The sequence below is a fragment of the Rhipicephalus sanguineus genome, chromosome 4 (assembly GCF_013339695.2).
Source record: "Rhipicephalus sanguineus isolate Rsan-2018 chromosome 4, BIME_Rsan_1.4, whole genome shotgun sequence".
Lineage (NCBI taxonomy): Eukaryota > Metazoa > Arthropoda > Arachnida > Ixodida > Ixodidae > Rhipicephalus > Rhipicephalus sanguineus.
Genome location: NC_051179.1, coordinates 54,161,882 through 54,177,634, shown reverse-complemented (window position 1 = coordinate 54,177,634; position 15,753 = coordinate 54,161,882). Strand labels below are relative to the sequence as shown.

The 15,753-nt window shown below is 48.7% G+C and overlaps 1 protein-coding gene across 5 annotated transcripts in view; it reads left to right on the top strand.

Annotated features, from left to right (window-relative positions):
• LOC119390009 (autism susceptibility gene 2 protein homolog) overlaps positions 1-15,753 on the top strand; it is a 441,549-nt gene that overhangs the window by 267,919 nt on the left and 157,877 nt on the right. For 4 of the 5 annotated variants that reach the window (XM_037657511.2, XM_037657508.2, XM_037657507.2 and 1 more), the window contains 2 exons: positions 13,041-13,067; positions 14,158-14,184. In XM_037657511.2, the coding sequence (XP_037513439.1) occupies positions 13,041-13,067; positions 14,158-14,184 (54 nt within the window). The remainder of the gene's footprint in view (positions 1-13,040; positions 13,068-14,157; positions 14,185-15,753) is intronic. The other variant, XM_037657509.2, reaches the window with a different exon arrangement.

Here is a 15,753-nt window from a genome sequence, read left to right as displayed (position 1 = left end):
GAGCACGGCGGAATAGACGTGCGCAGAATACGCGGATACGAAGTTGTTAGGGAAAGACGAGCTAAGTCCTTTGTATGCACCCGACGAAGCTCTTTTTGCTAATCTTATAGACATCCGGCGCATTGGCGCATTGGTCTCTTCAGTGCGCGCGCTCATAATGCGCGGGGCAGCTCACGTAAAACTGTTTTCCGAAGTCTTCTCGGCATTTGTTTGCTCTGGAGTGTATAAACACTCGACCGAGAATCAATAAACGTGGGCAGCTTGTTTGCATAGCGCCGTGCATGTCTGCCTGAAAGAAGAAAAAGGAAAAAGAGGAAGATAGAACTAAGAAGTGGAAGTTTACCGGGACGCGAATCCGGTGCAGAAACCTCGCGCCGCTTGCTTTCTCATTCGTCTCCCGGTGTCCGGAAATTGCGTCAGGGCTCCCCGCGCATCCGGTGCTTCAGCCGCAAAGAATCGATTGCGTGTGGTGGGTGGGAGGCGCTGGATGGGGGGACCCTTTTTGGAACGAGTGGTAGAGTTCAAGTGCAAGCTGCCTGTTGCTGAGTGCTCAGCGAATCAACAACAACGCGTCGATGTGTGTGTGTGTGTGTGTGTGTGTGTGTGTGTGTGTGTGTGTGTGTGTGTGTGTGTGTGTGTGTGTGTGTGTGTGTGTGTGTGTGTGTGTGTGTGTGTACATGGACCGGGGCATTGTGTCACCTCTCGTCCCTAAGAGCGCGCTTGAAACTATACGGGGGAAATAAGTTACGTCTGCGCACGTCATTACGTTCAGCGCGCGTGATGAAAACGCGATCGCTCACTGCCGTTGTGATTCCTGTGCGCGATACTGTGACTACTGTGCAATGTTAGCAGACTGTGGAGCGCGGTGCAGGCATGTGGTGGCATCCCGTGACAAGAAGCGGAATTGATCCAAACGCCGTTCTTTTTTTCTTTTTCAGTTTTAGGAATACGACCTCCAATGCATGATGGGCGTCGCCGTTTCGAAAAAAGTGCACGCATATATATATATATATATATATATATATATATATATATATATATATATATATGTGTGTGTGTGTGTGTGTGTGTGTGTGTGTGTGTGTGTGTGTGCCGGCGGTGAGATGAGATATAGGAAGCGCGGCTTTCTTGGAAGCCGCGTTCTCAAGGGATATTGCCTCCTGTGTCCGGTCTCGAGAAAATGGGAAATGGGATGATGGAAAGAGAGGGATGACAGCAAAACAAGAGCAACGGCGAGCGAACGGGGAGGATTGCGAGCAGCAGGCCGGGAGACGGGACAGTGAATGCGGCAGGCGGCTTTGGCGCCAACGGCCGCCGGATAACCGGCCCGAGAACGCCGGGCATTTTCCCCTAAGACGGCGCAAATCCTTCGCCTAACCTGGCTGACGTGATCGATCAGGGAAGAATGCGGGGGAAGGGGGTGGGGGGGTGCGAGAAAGATGCCTCTCGACAAAGCGTGCGTGGCAGCGGTGGCGCCTACAGCGTGTTGTTGGCCGCCTTTGGTTGCGGTGTTGTATAGCGGTGTACTCCCTTCCTCCACCAACTTCATCCCTTTCCTCCCCGTCTTCCTCTGCTCGCCTTTGTGCGTAGCCGAAGTACGCAGCGCTGCTAGGCGCGTTGGAGATCGATGCGGCCGCTGCTCGTCTATCGTGTGTGTGAGTGTGTGCTTGGTAGCTTTGTATGCGTGCTTGTCTGCGACGGCCGAGTGCCCACGGTCACAGCATGGTCGTGGTCTGGAGGATCTTTCCTCTTGTCCGGAGCCTTTGCGGCTTCCATGGGGCGACTGGGTTTGCCCTGAGGTGCCAGTGCCACAATCGTCACCCGTGAACGTGTGATCTAAGAAGGAGGAGGCGGAGGGGAATGAGTGGGTAGAAAAGATGGAGGCATAAAAGCAAGGCAGGGAGGTTAATCAGGGTTGAGCCCGGTTGGCTACCCCACACTGGTAAAGTGGGAAGATACGTTAGAGGAGTGGACAAACGTCACTGTTGTTGCCGCCGACGTAGGAACAGTTCAATCAATCAATCAATCAATCAATCAATCAATCAATCAATCAATCAATCAATCAATCAATCAATCAATCAACTTTATTTTTGTCCATTTCAAAATAGACAAAGGAGCGGCGAAGTTCCGGGCTTGTAATCACATACGCTCAATAAGTCCGCTAACCCAGGAAGCAAGCAGGAGGGTCTGTGGCCTAAAAGGTCGCGACGTTGCTTTAAAAAGCCCGTGTTGCTTTGAGCTAAAGCATTTTGTCACTGTGTTTTGCACACGATGATATAGCGGGGAACTGTATGTATGAGGAAAAAGGTGCATGCAATGTTAGATCCACCATTAGCTCGACTTTAGGCCTCTCTTCGTTGTCCGCACATATATCAGGCGCATTCACATTTCTCAGTGAATAAAAGGACGGCAGCAGTTAGTAGGTGCTAAATCGTTCCCGTGTAGTCACTCGACGCCGGAAATGACCTCCTGTTTCGGATACGCGCCATAAAATTGCTTGCACGAACTTTGGCCGAAAAGCTGCCATTGATGTGCCGAATAAGGAGGTGCTCCGTGTTTCAACGAGCAACAGGAGCTCACCTCCATTAGGATTTTGTTTCGCGGTTGTCAGACCGCGTCATTTTCCCTGAACTGTTCTACGATGGCGGGTATTGATCCGGAACTGCTCGTGTTTTCCTGGACTTCCGTCGTTTCGTATCGGTTCATGCAGATAGATATCAGAACCGTTTTAAGGGATTTTCAGGTTACATTTCGCCGCTTCCATTTCGCTACTTGAGTTCGTCGCTTTAGATGGAGTATCGCATTACAGGGGCAGCGTCGCGAGAAAAGGTTCGCGCGCCGTTTGCGAGAGACAATGGCTGACACTTCGTCGTCAGCGCGTTAAAAGCTGAGCGCACGCGCCTCGCCCGCGTGAAAAGGGTTTTTCGAACGATTCATTATCGCGCCGTCGAGGGCCCGCCGCTACTTGGCTTGCGCCGCGTTCGTTAGTTCCTTTCGCGCGAAGCGTATAGGCGCTCGTGTACGCCTGCGCCGGTTGACACGGATACGCCAATCTGTGGAGCGGCTGCGGGTAATTAAGGATTGAGTGATGAATCGCGAGGGGGTGTCAACTGAGCAGCCCGGGCCGTTGAACTGTGGCACGCGCCCAGCAGAGAGGGTATGGGAGGTCGAATAAGGGGGATGGTGGAGACGGGGTGGACAGCGGGAATGCCGGGGAAGAATTTGGCCGCTGGGATTCTGACCGTCTAGCTGCTCTCTCTCTCTCCTACGCACACTTTCTCTCGCACTTCGCAACCGAACCCCCACTGCGGGAGGTGAACGATGCTTTTTTGTCAGTGAAATGGAGCCACAGCCCTCCTTTGTGGCCGGCTCCTGCAAAACGCGCTAGGGGCGCGGCTGGCCAGCCGGTCCGGTTAACGCTTCGTGGGAGCCTTTAATTCGATAATGCGCGCCTCATTAAACCCGCCGTTCTCGAGTCGGAGCGCTCGCACGCTCCCGTTCGACCGGCGCGTGTGTGTGCTCGCGCTTATACGTGGCTGCAGCCCCTCCACCCTTCGTGGGAGTGTGTAGTATATGTATACATTATATCTCGCCCCCCTGAAGTGTCGGGCTTTTCGCAGCATTGCTCGCACGCCTGTTGTCCGTGCGTGCTCGGTCAGGATGTCCCTTCGGAGCCCCCTTCGTTGGCGCTGCTTGGCGTGGAAGACTGTGTATGCGGCAGAACTTGCTGTTGGGCTGGTTGGTGTTTTCTGGACCTCATGCGCGAAAACAGAAGTACAAAGGAATAGTTGGTGCAGCCATAAATTGGCACTGACCTCGATATTCACGACGAGAAAAAAAAGTGAAGGTGATCAGTAGTAATTTGTACTTCTACTGGATCTGGGCGTGTCAGACTCGGCTGTGTTACTTTGGGTCATTGTGATCAATCAATCAATGAATCATTCGATAAATCAAGTCACGCCTAATTTCGTACATGACCGTGCTTATTTCGCTTGCTCGGGTGAGCATGGGATCAGTGAAAGGGGTGTATTTTTTGCACGCAAGTAGGTTATGGACCTGTTTTATTTTGCGCGCGCATTTCAGAGCCGCTGTGTTTTTTAGTAACGGAACTCATTTTGAAGGCAGCATACAAACTACTAAAATTTTTCGCCTACGCGCGCAGCTGCCAACTTATCTGTGTACCAACCAAACTCGACGCACGGTTACACTGACCCGTCCCTGAACAGCTGCAGCCGTCGCATATGGCACGGATGCTCGTCGCAGATTTACGAAGTATAAAACGATTGCCGACTGGTACTGTGCAGTTAGTTGTACAGGCGCATGCACAGAAAAAAAAAAATCAGTAATAAATTCGTATACGTCGCGCAGTTGGCTGGCCCGAAAATTTCACCGCGTTCTGCCAGCGGTTATAGCAATGAGTTTGAATATAGGGTAGGTTAACAATAAACATTGGACGCCAACAACAAGACAAAAGAGAAAGAAGCCGTATATATGGAGCAAGAACAGACTCAGTCGGGAATTACATGCAGCGTCAAACAGAGTCGTTCTCGTTTTGGCTGCGGCGGGGTCATGTTAATGTAGCGCACCTGCTGCAAAGCGGCTGGTTAAGCGAGTGCCCCCGTGTTTTTTTTTTTTTTTTTTACACTTTCCCCTACATCTGAAGCTGCCACACGCTCACGGAACCTTTGTGGCTTAAAAACGAAAGAATAACAGAAAAAAACAAAAAAAAAAAGCGGATAAACTAAGGAATATGTTGGAAACGGTTTGAGTGCCGGTAGGAGTGCGCGGCGCGGGCTTCGGTTGTTTTATTTTCGTCGACGTTTCTGCCATCGCCGTTGTTCGCGAATTTCGCGTGGACGATTTCGCGGGTGGTGTGCAAATTGATTCCGGGATTGCATCCTGCAAACGGCGCGTGCGCTTGCACCGTGGCTCGAACACTTCGCCTGTGCACTTCATATTATACTGAACAAGTATCTGGTGAGTTCACGTGCCGTGATTCGAGTGATTGCTTGATACCCTTTGCAGATTGTATTCTTGCCGATATTCTTGTTGCCATTTAAGAGAGAGAGAAAAAAAACATGTTGTTCCGTTCACGTAACGCGTGCATGGGAGCGATAGCCGATGATCAGTTAGAACAACTGAATGGTTGCCAAGGGGTGGGAAACGCGGCCGAAGTTGACAGAAAGTTAGCAGGGGTGATCGGATTAAGAGGTTTGCAAGGATGAAATTTCACGAGCTTGACAGGACAGGGGCTGTAAATTTGATATCATTGGGAGAGGCCTTCGACCGGCAGTGAACATGAAATCGTCTATTATGATGGTTGTGTATAATAATCGTTTTTGTGTGAGACCGACTGGAATACGAATCGAATAGCGCAATGAGCGAATCGCATAGTTCGTCAAGCTATAAACACGGTGCATGCTTTCTCTGCTCGTTAGGTCAAATCATAGCGTTTCTTCTATGCGTTTGCCTGTTGCGACGTAAAGAAAATGCAGCTTCAGTGATAGTCTGAACAAATACTGAGAATAACTCGGAAGCAATTTTTTTTTTAAATTTGTTTCGGCCGTAAGCAGTGTATGTAATGTGGTCATATACAAAGGGTTAGCATCCAGATACCGTTTTTTTTTTTTTTTTTTACTTTTGGCTGAGTGCCCGGATAACGGCGCTGGCTTTTGGCTGCAGGTTACACGAAGGCCTCCGAGAACCGGAGCTAACAGTATTTGATGCTTATTATTCGGTGTGACGTAGCTGTGAGTGAGCGTCGGTATCTACTTGTAATGCGATGCGCTATCGATATCGTAATCATACTATACTAACACCGCGCTCTATTGTCTTTCTTTTCTCAGAAAGGAATGTTGGTTGTAAGAAGGATTTATCACTTTGCCGAGGCACCGGTATTCCTCGTACGTGGCGACGTTTTACACTTTCTGCCGCAAAGCATGCGAGGGCGTGAGCAGGAAAGATCACTGCGGGCTCGAAAGTGGTAACACTCTTACTGCTGCATTGGGCAAGCGTTATGCTTCCGTTAACCGGAAGGCGGTGCGAAGGACTGTCGCGAAATGGCCCTAACAAAGCTGCAGTCCAACGCGCTCCATTACGTTTCGTTTCTCTTTCTTCTCTATTTCTTTCTCTCTCTCTCTCTCTCTCTTTTGACTCGTTCGCGACGCGATGAAAAATGGACTTTGTCGCTGCCACACCGCCCACAACTTATGTCGCAGTGCAGCTGGCTCGTGTGTTTTTCCTCTGGAGGCGGCTGTGGAACTTCGCGCAAGGCGTTCGAAATAACCGCCCTTACCATTTTTTTTTTTCTCGCACCCTCCTTCACTTTCCGGCCTTTCATTTCTCTGTACCGCGGGGCAAGACGACCAGAATAGGAGGACACTCCCGACGCACGCCCACCGCGCTTTGGCCCGGGTCCATTTGTCAAAGTCCGCTTCCTTCCCCGCACTATCCGTCTGAACAAAAAGTGTGTGTGTGGGAAGGGGGGGGGGGGGCGAGGAGATCGAGTGATGGGAGGCAGTTCACTCATACCACCTTCGGCGGACCCTTCTGCTCTTGCACCGGTTGTATTGAGCCGGCACCGAAGCAGTCAGTGTCACATTTGCTTGGCACTAGCGTCTTCTCTGCGTTTCTTATTTTCTGCCTGCTTGTTCCTCTTATCTTTCATTGCTTCTTTGGTCAAGCTGAATCCATTCTTTCTTGCAACGTGATGCGCTGCAGCCTCTTTCTGTTTATTATATATGTACTTTTCTTGCGCCTTCGCGTTTTCCGTGTGTTCGATTCGTACCATGTCTCTGCTGTAGTCTGTGTAAACGCTGCGGAGCGAGACGAAATGTAGGTCGCGTGCAACAACTCGCCAGACATAACATAACTTCGCTGTGGTATACATAAATTTTGGTGACCTTCAGGACGGTGAAGTCGTTAGCTCTTGCAGTTCGGTGCGTCCCTTTGTTCGAGTGCAGAAATAGTTGGCGGGTATCGGCTGCTGACCCGAAGGCCGCGGGTTCGATCCTGGCCGCGGCGATCGCATTTCGATGGAGGCGAAATACTTTAGAGGCCCGCCCGTGTACTGTGCGATGTCAGTGAACGTGTTAAAGAGCACCATATATGGTGGAAATCTCCGGAGCCCTCCACTACGGCGTGCCTCATAACCATATCGTGGTTTGGGCACGTTATACCCCAGAGATTATTATTATTATCTTTCACGAGCTGGCCTCTTTTGTGAATACTGTATCTCTTTGAAAATGTCAGCAAGAGTCACTTGGATCGGCGTTCTTTCTGGTTTTTTTTAAATTTTTATTTTATTTAAGCGTAGTTCATTGGACTACGAAATAGCGTGTTCCGACAAGTCTTGACGGTATAGTTTTCCCTGTCGTCAGAGAGTAAAGCAATATGCCCTTTTATTGACGCACGTGCCATTTTCATTTCGCCTGTAGTGCCGTCAGCGATCGGTGCGACCGTTTGATAGTTCTCTTGATTGATTTTAACTTTGTAAAGCTCTTTCACAGCGGCTTTGGTTTCGTGATATTCATTTCCGTCGACCGTACTTGTACGTTTCAGGTCCCATGTAGTGGTCGCAAGATAATAGCAACTGTGGCGCTTTTAGATGTGAAGCATCTTATGGCGGAGTTCAATCCGGTGGTGGTGGTGGTGGTGTGCGGCGTGACCACCCTTACTGCGCATGCGCAAACCCTCTCAACTCCCCTCTCCCTTTCCCCCTCTCCCCTTCCCCTCTTCACATCACCTCTCCCCTCTCCTTTCCCCCTCTCTCTGTCCCGTTCCCTTTCCCCCTCCCCCTCTCCTTCCCCCTTTCCACTTCCCCTCTCCCCTTTTTCAACATACTCGAGAGGTCGTTTCGCAAGGGCGTCACATCGCGTGACTGCGAGCGTCGTAGGCCGCGTAGTTGCTGTGAATGACACTCGGCAAAAGGTCACGTAAAATGGCTGCGCCGATCGCTGGAAAGTCAGACTTCGAACACTAACGTAGTCGTGTGCTAATGCGTCACAGCTTTTTATCATTTCTTTGTTCTCGATCGTTAGGCGGCATATTATTATCAGTGTACTTACTTGACCTCTGCTTACTACGTTCGGATTTCGATGACGCATTATCTGCCGTTGCCGAAAGTGCTAAAAAAGAAAGGCAGTGAATTTTAACGACACCGATTGCGAAACTATTGTGAGACGTCGGCGCAGCAAGTGGTGAAAGCGACCCTTGCTATTATTTCGCATTGTTATTTTTAACTTTATTTCCAGGAAAAAAAAGGTTGACGTCTTTCGTGTCAACGTCGTTTTCTATGTGTCACGTCCCGAGATTTGACGTCTAAATATAATTACATTATGGATGTGTATTACTAAATGCGATCCCATGGGGATATAACTTCTTGCTCACTATATTTCTGGCTGTTGAAAAATTGCTTCGGGAGGAAAAATAAAAATGAAGGCTAACGATAAATCAGCGCACGTGTTGCATTTAACACGAGTTATGTGCCATTTGTTTCAGTGCTTCACCTTATGGAATGCAAGAAGAATATCATTCTGCTTACGTATTCCGTGGGCTCCGCGATTAGCTCCAGCAAGGCGCCGTCACAGTGGAGCGTTGCCGGAGCTGATCACGGAGGCCACGCGTATACGAACGCCGCTTAGGTATGTGCAAGTCGTTTGTCGGATGTCACAGTGCGCCAAAGCAGCCAGTGCAGCAGCATAAGCATCAGCAGCGACATCATAAACAAAGCAGCGAGAAAGAGAGGAACGACGTGCAGTACTGTCGCACAGACTTTAGGATGCCCCGTTACGACACATAAAGCTTACGAAATTGCGCACGAGCGCCGGTACCGTCATGCCGAGATAAACGAAGGGAATCAGCGCGTGTCCCATTCTTTTGCGATTGAGATGACATGGCGGCGTAGACCGGCAGCCAGATTTATAAAGACGGGTGGGCAAACGAAGACCAACTCCGAGCAAGTCGACGAGGAAGAAGAAGAGGAGGAAGGGAATGAAGACGAGGGAGTGGGGGTATATATTCTACGTAATCGAAAAACGAAAACGTAAAGAAGCCTGTAGGCATTGGAATCACGACGGCAAAGAGCAGGGTATGGAGAAAGAAAATAAAAGAGAGAGAGAGAGGGGGGACTGGGACCACCAGAGGCAGCCGACGGGGCGGAAATAAAGAGAGCGCACGGGGGTCGGAGACTCGCGGCAGAAATCAATTCCTCGAACCCCGCAGTTTGTCGACAGTTCGTCTTCTCGTCGCGTTTTTTTGGGGGGCTCGTTTCTACTATTTTTCCTTCGCGCGCTTGTGTGGCGTATAGTTCCGCCCATCTTCTAGTTTGCCCCGTTTTCGGTTTTTGGCCGTCTCTTCATTTATTTCTCCCGATCCAATTCCCCGCTCTTCTCTTCTCCTTCGGACGCTTCTCTTCCTGATTCGCTCGGGTAAAAAGAGGAGCGGCTGCAGACGAAGGGCTCAGAAAAGGAATGAACTGCCGCAGAATCAGAGAGGCGAAAAGGAAAAAAAAAAAGAAAGACAAGCAAAAGAGAAGCAAAGTAAGAAGGCAGCGAGAAGCGTGACGAGATGACTGAAAAGGGAGCGGCGGGGGAGGTTTGTTCGCTCCGGCGGATATTTGACGATTATTTGTGCGGGAGATTGTCTTCTGGGTGCCCCGTTATCTTCCTTTTCTTTTTTTTTTTTCGCCTTTTCTCTGCTCTATATCTCTGCAGTGGAAAGTGGTCTCCTCGCCGCATTTCTGTTCCGTATCTCTCTGTCTCTCTTCCTTTCTTATATCTTTTCCACTCCCACTCTCGTTACTCTATACCCTGACCCTGTCGCTGTTTAGTCATCTCGCTTTTTTTGCCCCCTTTTTTTCCCGCTACGATTCCCCCCAGCGGCTTCTGATCTCTGGATTCTCGTCCTTTTCCATCGCCTTATGATACTTTCTAAAGCACTGGCTCGTGTGCTTTGCCCTACTGATTTTCTTTCTTTCTTTCTTTCTTTCTTTCTTTCTTTCTTTCTTTCTTTCTTTCTTTCTTTCTTTCTTTCTTTCTTTCTTTCTTTCTTTCTTTCTTTCTTTCTTTCTTTCTTTCTTTCTTTCTTTCTTTCTTTCTTTCTTTCTTTCTTTTTGCTGTCTCTCTTACGCACACGTAACTCGTCAATCTAGGTTGTTCTTTTGTGGCAGGCAGCGCTTCCTCTCGCGGGTGCTTCGTTTGAAACTTCTCTTCTTCACAGTATTGTCACTACGAGATTGTGGTTAGGGTGTCGCTTTTTTTTTTTTTTTTTCGCCTTCATCTATATCCCGGCGGCGGCAGCGACGTCGTGTCCCATACAGCCTTCATTTGCGAGCGTGGTGACGTCATTTTGATGGGGAATATATGTGATACTAACGTACTTGATATGGCGTCGTTCTCTTTTCAGTCTTTCTTTCGCAGTAGTCTTTCTATTTTCTATTTTTTGTGGCTTTTCAAGTACGAATCCGGACCAACTCGCCCAACTTTCCTTAGCTTGATATTATAATTAATGGTAAAGAGAAAAAATAAAAGGAGGGGGGTGAGTCGCCTGCTGTTTAGGCATGAATGTGTGTGTGTGTGTGTGTGTGTGTGTGTGTGTGTGTGTGTGTGTGTGTGCGTGTGTGTGTGGTGGGTGTGTGTGTGTGCTGTGCGTGTGTGGTGGTGTGTGTGTGTGTGTGTGTGTGTGTGTGTGTGTGTGTGTGTGTGTGAAATTAGTGACTAGAATTTGACTGTTCATGCCATATCGATAATAATAATAATAATAATAATAATAATAATAATAATAATTTAATGTTTGTTCGAGCAAAGTGGAAGCAACCTTACTTTTGACGTCATGGATATTGGTAAATATGCGGCATATGTTTCAGTTTACTTTTTCGGGCGGTGCTAAGGAAGGTAAGGGCCGACTGATTGTTTGACCGATTCATTGGTCGATTTATTTAATTGTTGGTTGATTCATTCATATGATAATATCCGCATTGTCACGCGCTAAAAGCGCGCAAGATCGCTGTTCTTGCATTGCTCGCGTATTGGAATGAGGCATGCGCAGTCGTGATAGGGGGTACCCGGTAAAGTGGGCTTCTCCGCACGAGAACACTGTATGCAGCGAAGCCAGCTTTCGCGAACACAGTTTATTACAAGAGCTCACGCGGATTGACACGGCATGAAATAGCAGTAGGGTGCTTCAATACTGCGTGCCTACACACCGCGTTTCACTCCGTTCACCTCAGTACCAAGAAACACTACATCGTCTCCCGAATGGCCTGGAGCTTAAGGTTGTGATGCAAGTGCGAACGTGATGCAAGTGACGATGCGCATTCCCGCCTGTCCCTTGTCGTCTCTTCGCTCGCTGTTCTCGTCACTTGGTGGCTGCCGTTGTTTCCTGTCGCACTTTTTTTTCCCTTTTTTCTTTCCTTTCAATACACCCACCACTCGCAACGAGCCACCGTCCCCCGCCACCGGAATTGTCTCCGAGTGTCTGGAGACAAGTCGACCGGGCGCATTGCCGATTTCCTCCCCCCTCCCCCTCTCCTCCTTCCTTTATTTCATCCTCTCTATTGGATGGCGACAGCTCTGATATCTGGCGCCCACGTTTCCTGGGTTTAACTTTTTTTCCTCTCTTCTTGTTACTTTTGTTTGCGATGACGTGTATGTTTACTTCCTCACATCTTTCTTGTTCGTTTATTTTGCCCGCTTTTTCGCATTTCTTTGTTCTTTTTGCCCAGACTCAGTGTGTGCGGTTGAGTTCGACCTGCTGGGATCTGTCAGCCTTTGTTCGTAAATTTCTTTCTTTCTTTTTTTTCTTCCTTCCTTTCTTTCTTTTGTACGTCTTCAGCCTCCGTCCTTTGTTTCCTGCTTCTCCCGACTTCTTGTTCGGCCGTCGAAGTACGTCCTGTTGAAGAGCCATCGCGCGTGAATGTCTTGTGCAACTTGGCGTGAGGGACCGCGTTGCGGGTTCAGGGGGTGCGGCCCAGAAGCAACGATAACAACAACCAACAACGATGTTGGCAGAACACGCGCTTCCAGCGCCGCACGACTGCCGCATCCCCTTCCCTGTCGACGTCGGCAAACGTCAAAGGCGCGTCTTGCGGCGTTTCGGTTTTGGAGGGGGTGTGGAGCGGGGGGTAAAGAGGGGTGGGTATAAAAACGGCGTGTTTGCCGATGGCGACCCACTCCCTTGGCGCGGCGGGCGGTTTCTGTCGCCCCCCCTCCCCCGCTCTCTCCCTCTCTCGTTGTAGCGGCTCGAGCTTGGTTGCGGTTTCTGAGTCGCGCGCGCCGTAATGACTGCCTTTTCCTGACGGATGTAACTGAGCTGCAGGGGCGATACAGAGGCTGTCAACTTTCTTTTTCGTTCCCTGTATTGCGACGGGGAGATCCGGCCTCTTCTCGCATGCAGTCTCTTTTCGAATCGGTTGTGACACGTTCTTTAAGGATGAAGACGTCCCCGCCCCCTCTCTTTTTCTCTCGCTTGCTTCTATTTTTCTTGTATGCTCAGAGATCGGCAGATTTCCTGTAGACTGTGGAAAACGGAAGGCGTGCCTCTGTTGTTTCCTTCTGCTCTCTTTTTTTCTATGTTGTTCTTTTCGTTTTGTTAAAGATCGCGTTGTGCTTGACAGCGGTGGCGAAATCGTGGCTTGTGGTTTTGCATTAGCTGGAAAGGCGAGCGCTGCCGTCCTTCTTTTGTCGACATTGTCGACAGCACCTTTATGACGATCTAGACGCGTAAATTTGACATTACTCATGTACGCATGACACTCGATCACACGCGTGCGCAATGACAAACAAACAACACACAAAGAACAAGGAAACCGACAGACAAAGAAGCAAACAGACGCATGTCATCAGCGACACGAGTAAGTATAGTATGATAAAAAAAAACTAAGAAAGAAACAAAACTGAAAAGTGGCCATTTGTAGCTGTTTCCGTATCAGTAGCTCTCTCGTTTTCTGACGTTGTATTTGTCGTAATAGAGTTTATGTTTTGCTCTTTTTTTTTAAAGGCTATGTTTGCGTTAATACATGATTTCTCCGTGTTGTGTTCTAGGGCAGCGACAGCCAGGACCATAACGCTGTGAGTTATTGTTAAAGAACAACTGTGTGTTGCAATTAATTTTAAGATTGAGACCTTTCACGTGAAGAGTATAATGCGTTCCTGTGAGATCTTATAAACGTGACTCGTGTAACAAAATGTGGTGCTTGCGTCGTGCGTCCTTGTTCGTCCCTTGTGTCTCGTTGTTATTTATTACAGAGTACCAGCTCGCCTGAAGTTCAATATTTATAACGCGACATAGCAGCTTTTGTTTTATTAAGACGAAAGGCTTAAGTGTCTAGTTGTGGAGTCCCTTCAGCAAAACATGACAGGCGAGTCATGCGGTACAAAAACCTGCGGGACCTACGTAACTAACGTCGTCACGATGTCACATCATCACGACTTGACAGATCGTCAAAATTTGTGACGTCGTCATGACGTAATCACGTGACACCATAGGTTGGCATCGTCGCATGACTTCATCAGATGTCAACGTCATTCGGCCAAGCTGGGCCGATACCGGAGAGAGAAAGAGAGAGAAATGTATACCGAAAGGCAGGGATGTTCACCGGAAAATGAATATCAGATGTACAACAACACTAAGTGGGGTGCGAAAAGTGGGGGAGGGGGGGGGAGACAATGCCATTGACTGAGTGTGTCAAGGTAAATGAATGCGTGTCTCTGACACTGCGAATTGTTGTCTTGCAAGAAGTGCGGTCTTCGGTTCTATCACTTAATTTAAGCATTACCAATTGTGCAGCACGCTTTCACCTTCAAGTGTTGCAGAGGACGTAACGTAGTGTCGGATTTCGCTAATGAATGTATACTTAAGGGGATGTCTTTGTGACACTAACCTCTCTCTCTTATCTGATCATTACCCTTAACCGAATAAGGGATGTACGTTACGAAACGCTTACCTTTTAATGCTCTTCCTTGCTTCAAGTCCACCATCCCTTCCTTGTCACCGTAAGGAATATGTTAGCCAAGACCTTCGTGCACATTGATGGTGTGCCTGAGTGCCTGTTCGTTTAACTGTTGTTGTCTTGAAGTTGCTTCCTTTTCTTTATGACCGTCGGTATACGTTTGTGCTAACGAAGTTTGTTCCGTTTTTTTTTCTCTCCATCTTTTGCAGTGTGATAGTGAGAGCGACAGCGAAAGGGTAAGTGCGTTACCCCCTTTCTTTTTTTGCGGCGTTCCACCGGTGCCCTGCAGCTGTGGGTGTCATCGTGCACTTCGGAGGAGCACACCACTCACTACGGAGCACACCGTTCACTACGGTTTTCCTAACGCCGTGTTGTTACACGGCCATACGAAACCGCGCTTTCGGCCACGTCGCTCTTCGGGGTAATGATAAGACTAGTCGGATCGTCGTCGATATTCCGATCTCTCTTAAGAAGAAAGTGTTATCCTGCGGATTCTGGTAAGAGAGTGCATACGCTCGATCCCTTAATCAGAATCGCGCCTTCGTTTCCCTTCGCCTTACACTCTGTGAGAGAGAGAGAGAGAGAGAGAGAGAGAGAGAGAGAGAGAGAGAGAGAGAGAGAGAGAGAGAGAGAGAGAAGAGAAAAAACAGAGTATATATGTTACTCTTTTCGGTGAGTCCCGACGTGCCGCGTATTTGACTCTCTTTAAAGAGTAACGAGTAACGTTAACTCTCTCTTTGGTCTCACTGCTTTACGACAAGAGTATAATGATCTCGAAAGGGAGGTCACGTGTCTATTTAAAGAGAGTCATATACGTGGCAAGTCAGTACTCACAAAAAGTGAGTCAAAGGTCTTATAGAGTGTATAGTAATGCTGATCAGAGCATCACCCTTGAAATGTATTTCGCATGACTCACCGCGCTTGTTTGGTGCATTCATGCCCCGTGTAGGACAGTGCCGCCTGCCGACCTGAACGTGCTTCACGTGAAATTGCAGCTGCATCTACTTGCCGATGATCGATGTTGAAATGTGTATGACGACTATACCTCAAACGGAAAGTGTGGAGTCGAGACCGATCTGTGAATGCGAAGTTACAATTCTTCAAGCATTGCAAATATATGTATGATTTGCTGATTGCAGATAAATATACGACGACTTAGGTTGGAAAGCGGAAAAGCAAGTGCAATGATATTGGTTTCTTTAATTGCATCCTTCGCAACATGGCTGTCAAACTAACATAGCCCCCCCCCCCCCACCCACACACACACACACACACACAAAAAGGCAGATAGAGTGGGGGAAGGGGGGGGGGGGGCAATACTCGGAGACTCTATGGAACATGTAATATATGTACTGTAGGTCATGACAGCCTCGCATTTCCAGATGGACGCAAAGTAGCTACATTACCCGGCTATATAGAGTCTACATATCAATCTCTACTATAGGCTCATTTTTGTATTTCTGTTACAGCCGTCACCGTTTTGAACTTACGCGGTGAAGTCACGTCTGTCTGTCATCGTTCTATTCGAGGGCGTTGAAACGCCGCGTCAACACATGCGGGACTGTTTCACCTGTCAGAGCCGGTTCTTAGAAGCGAGATTGAGCATTCCCTCTCCTCCTCTCCCCATTGACACCGACCCGCTCTCCTGCCGGCATGCAACGTGCCTGCATCTGATCGACGCGTGACAGCTTCCAGCTGGCTCGTCAATCGTGAAACGCGCCCGTCGTACCGCATGCATGCATCGGTCTCGTGTGTGTGTGTATATATATATATATATATATATATATATATATATATATATATAT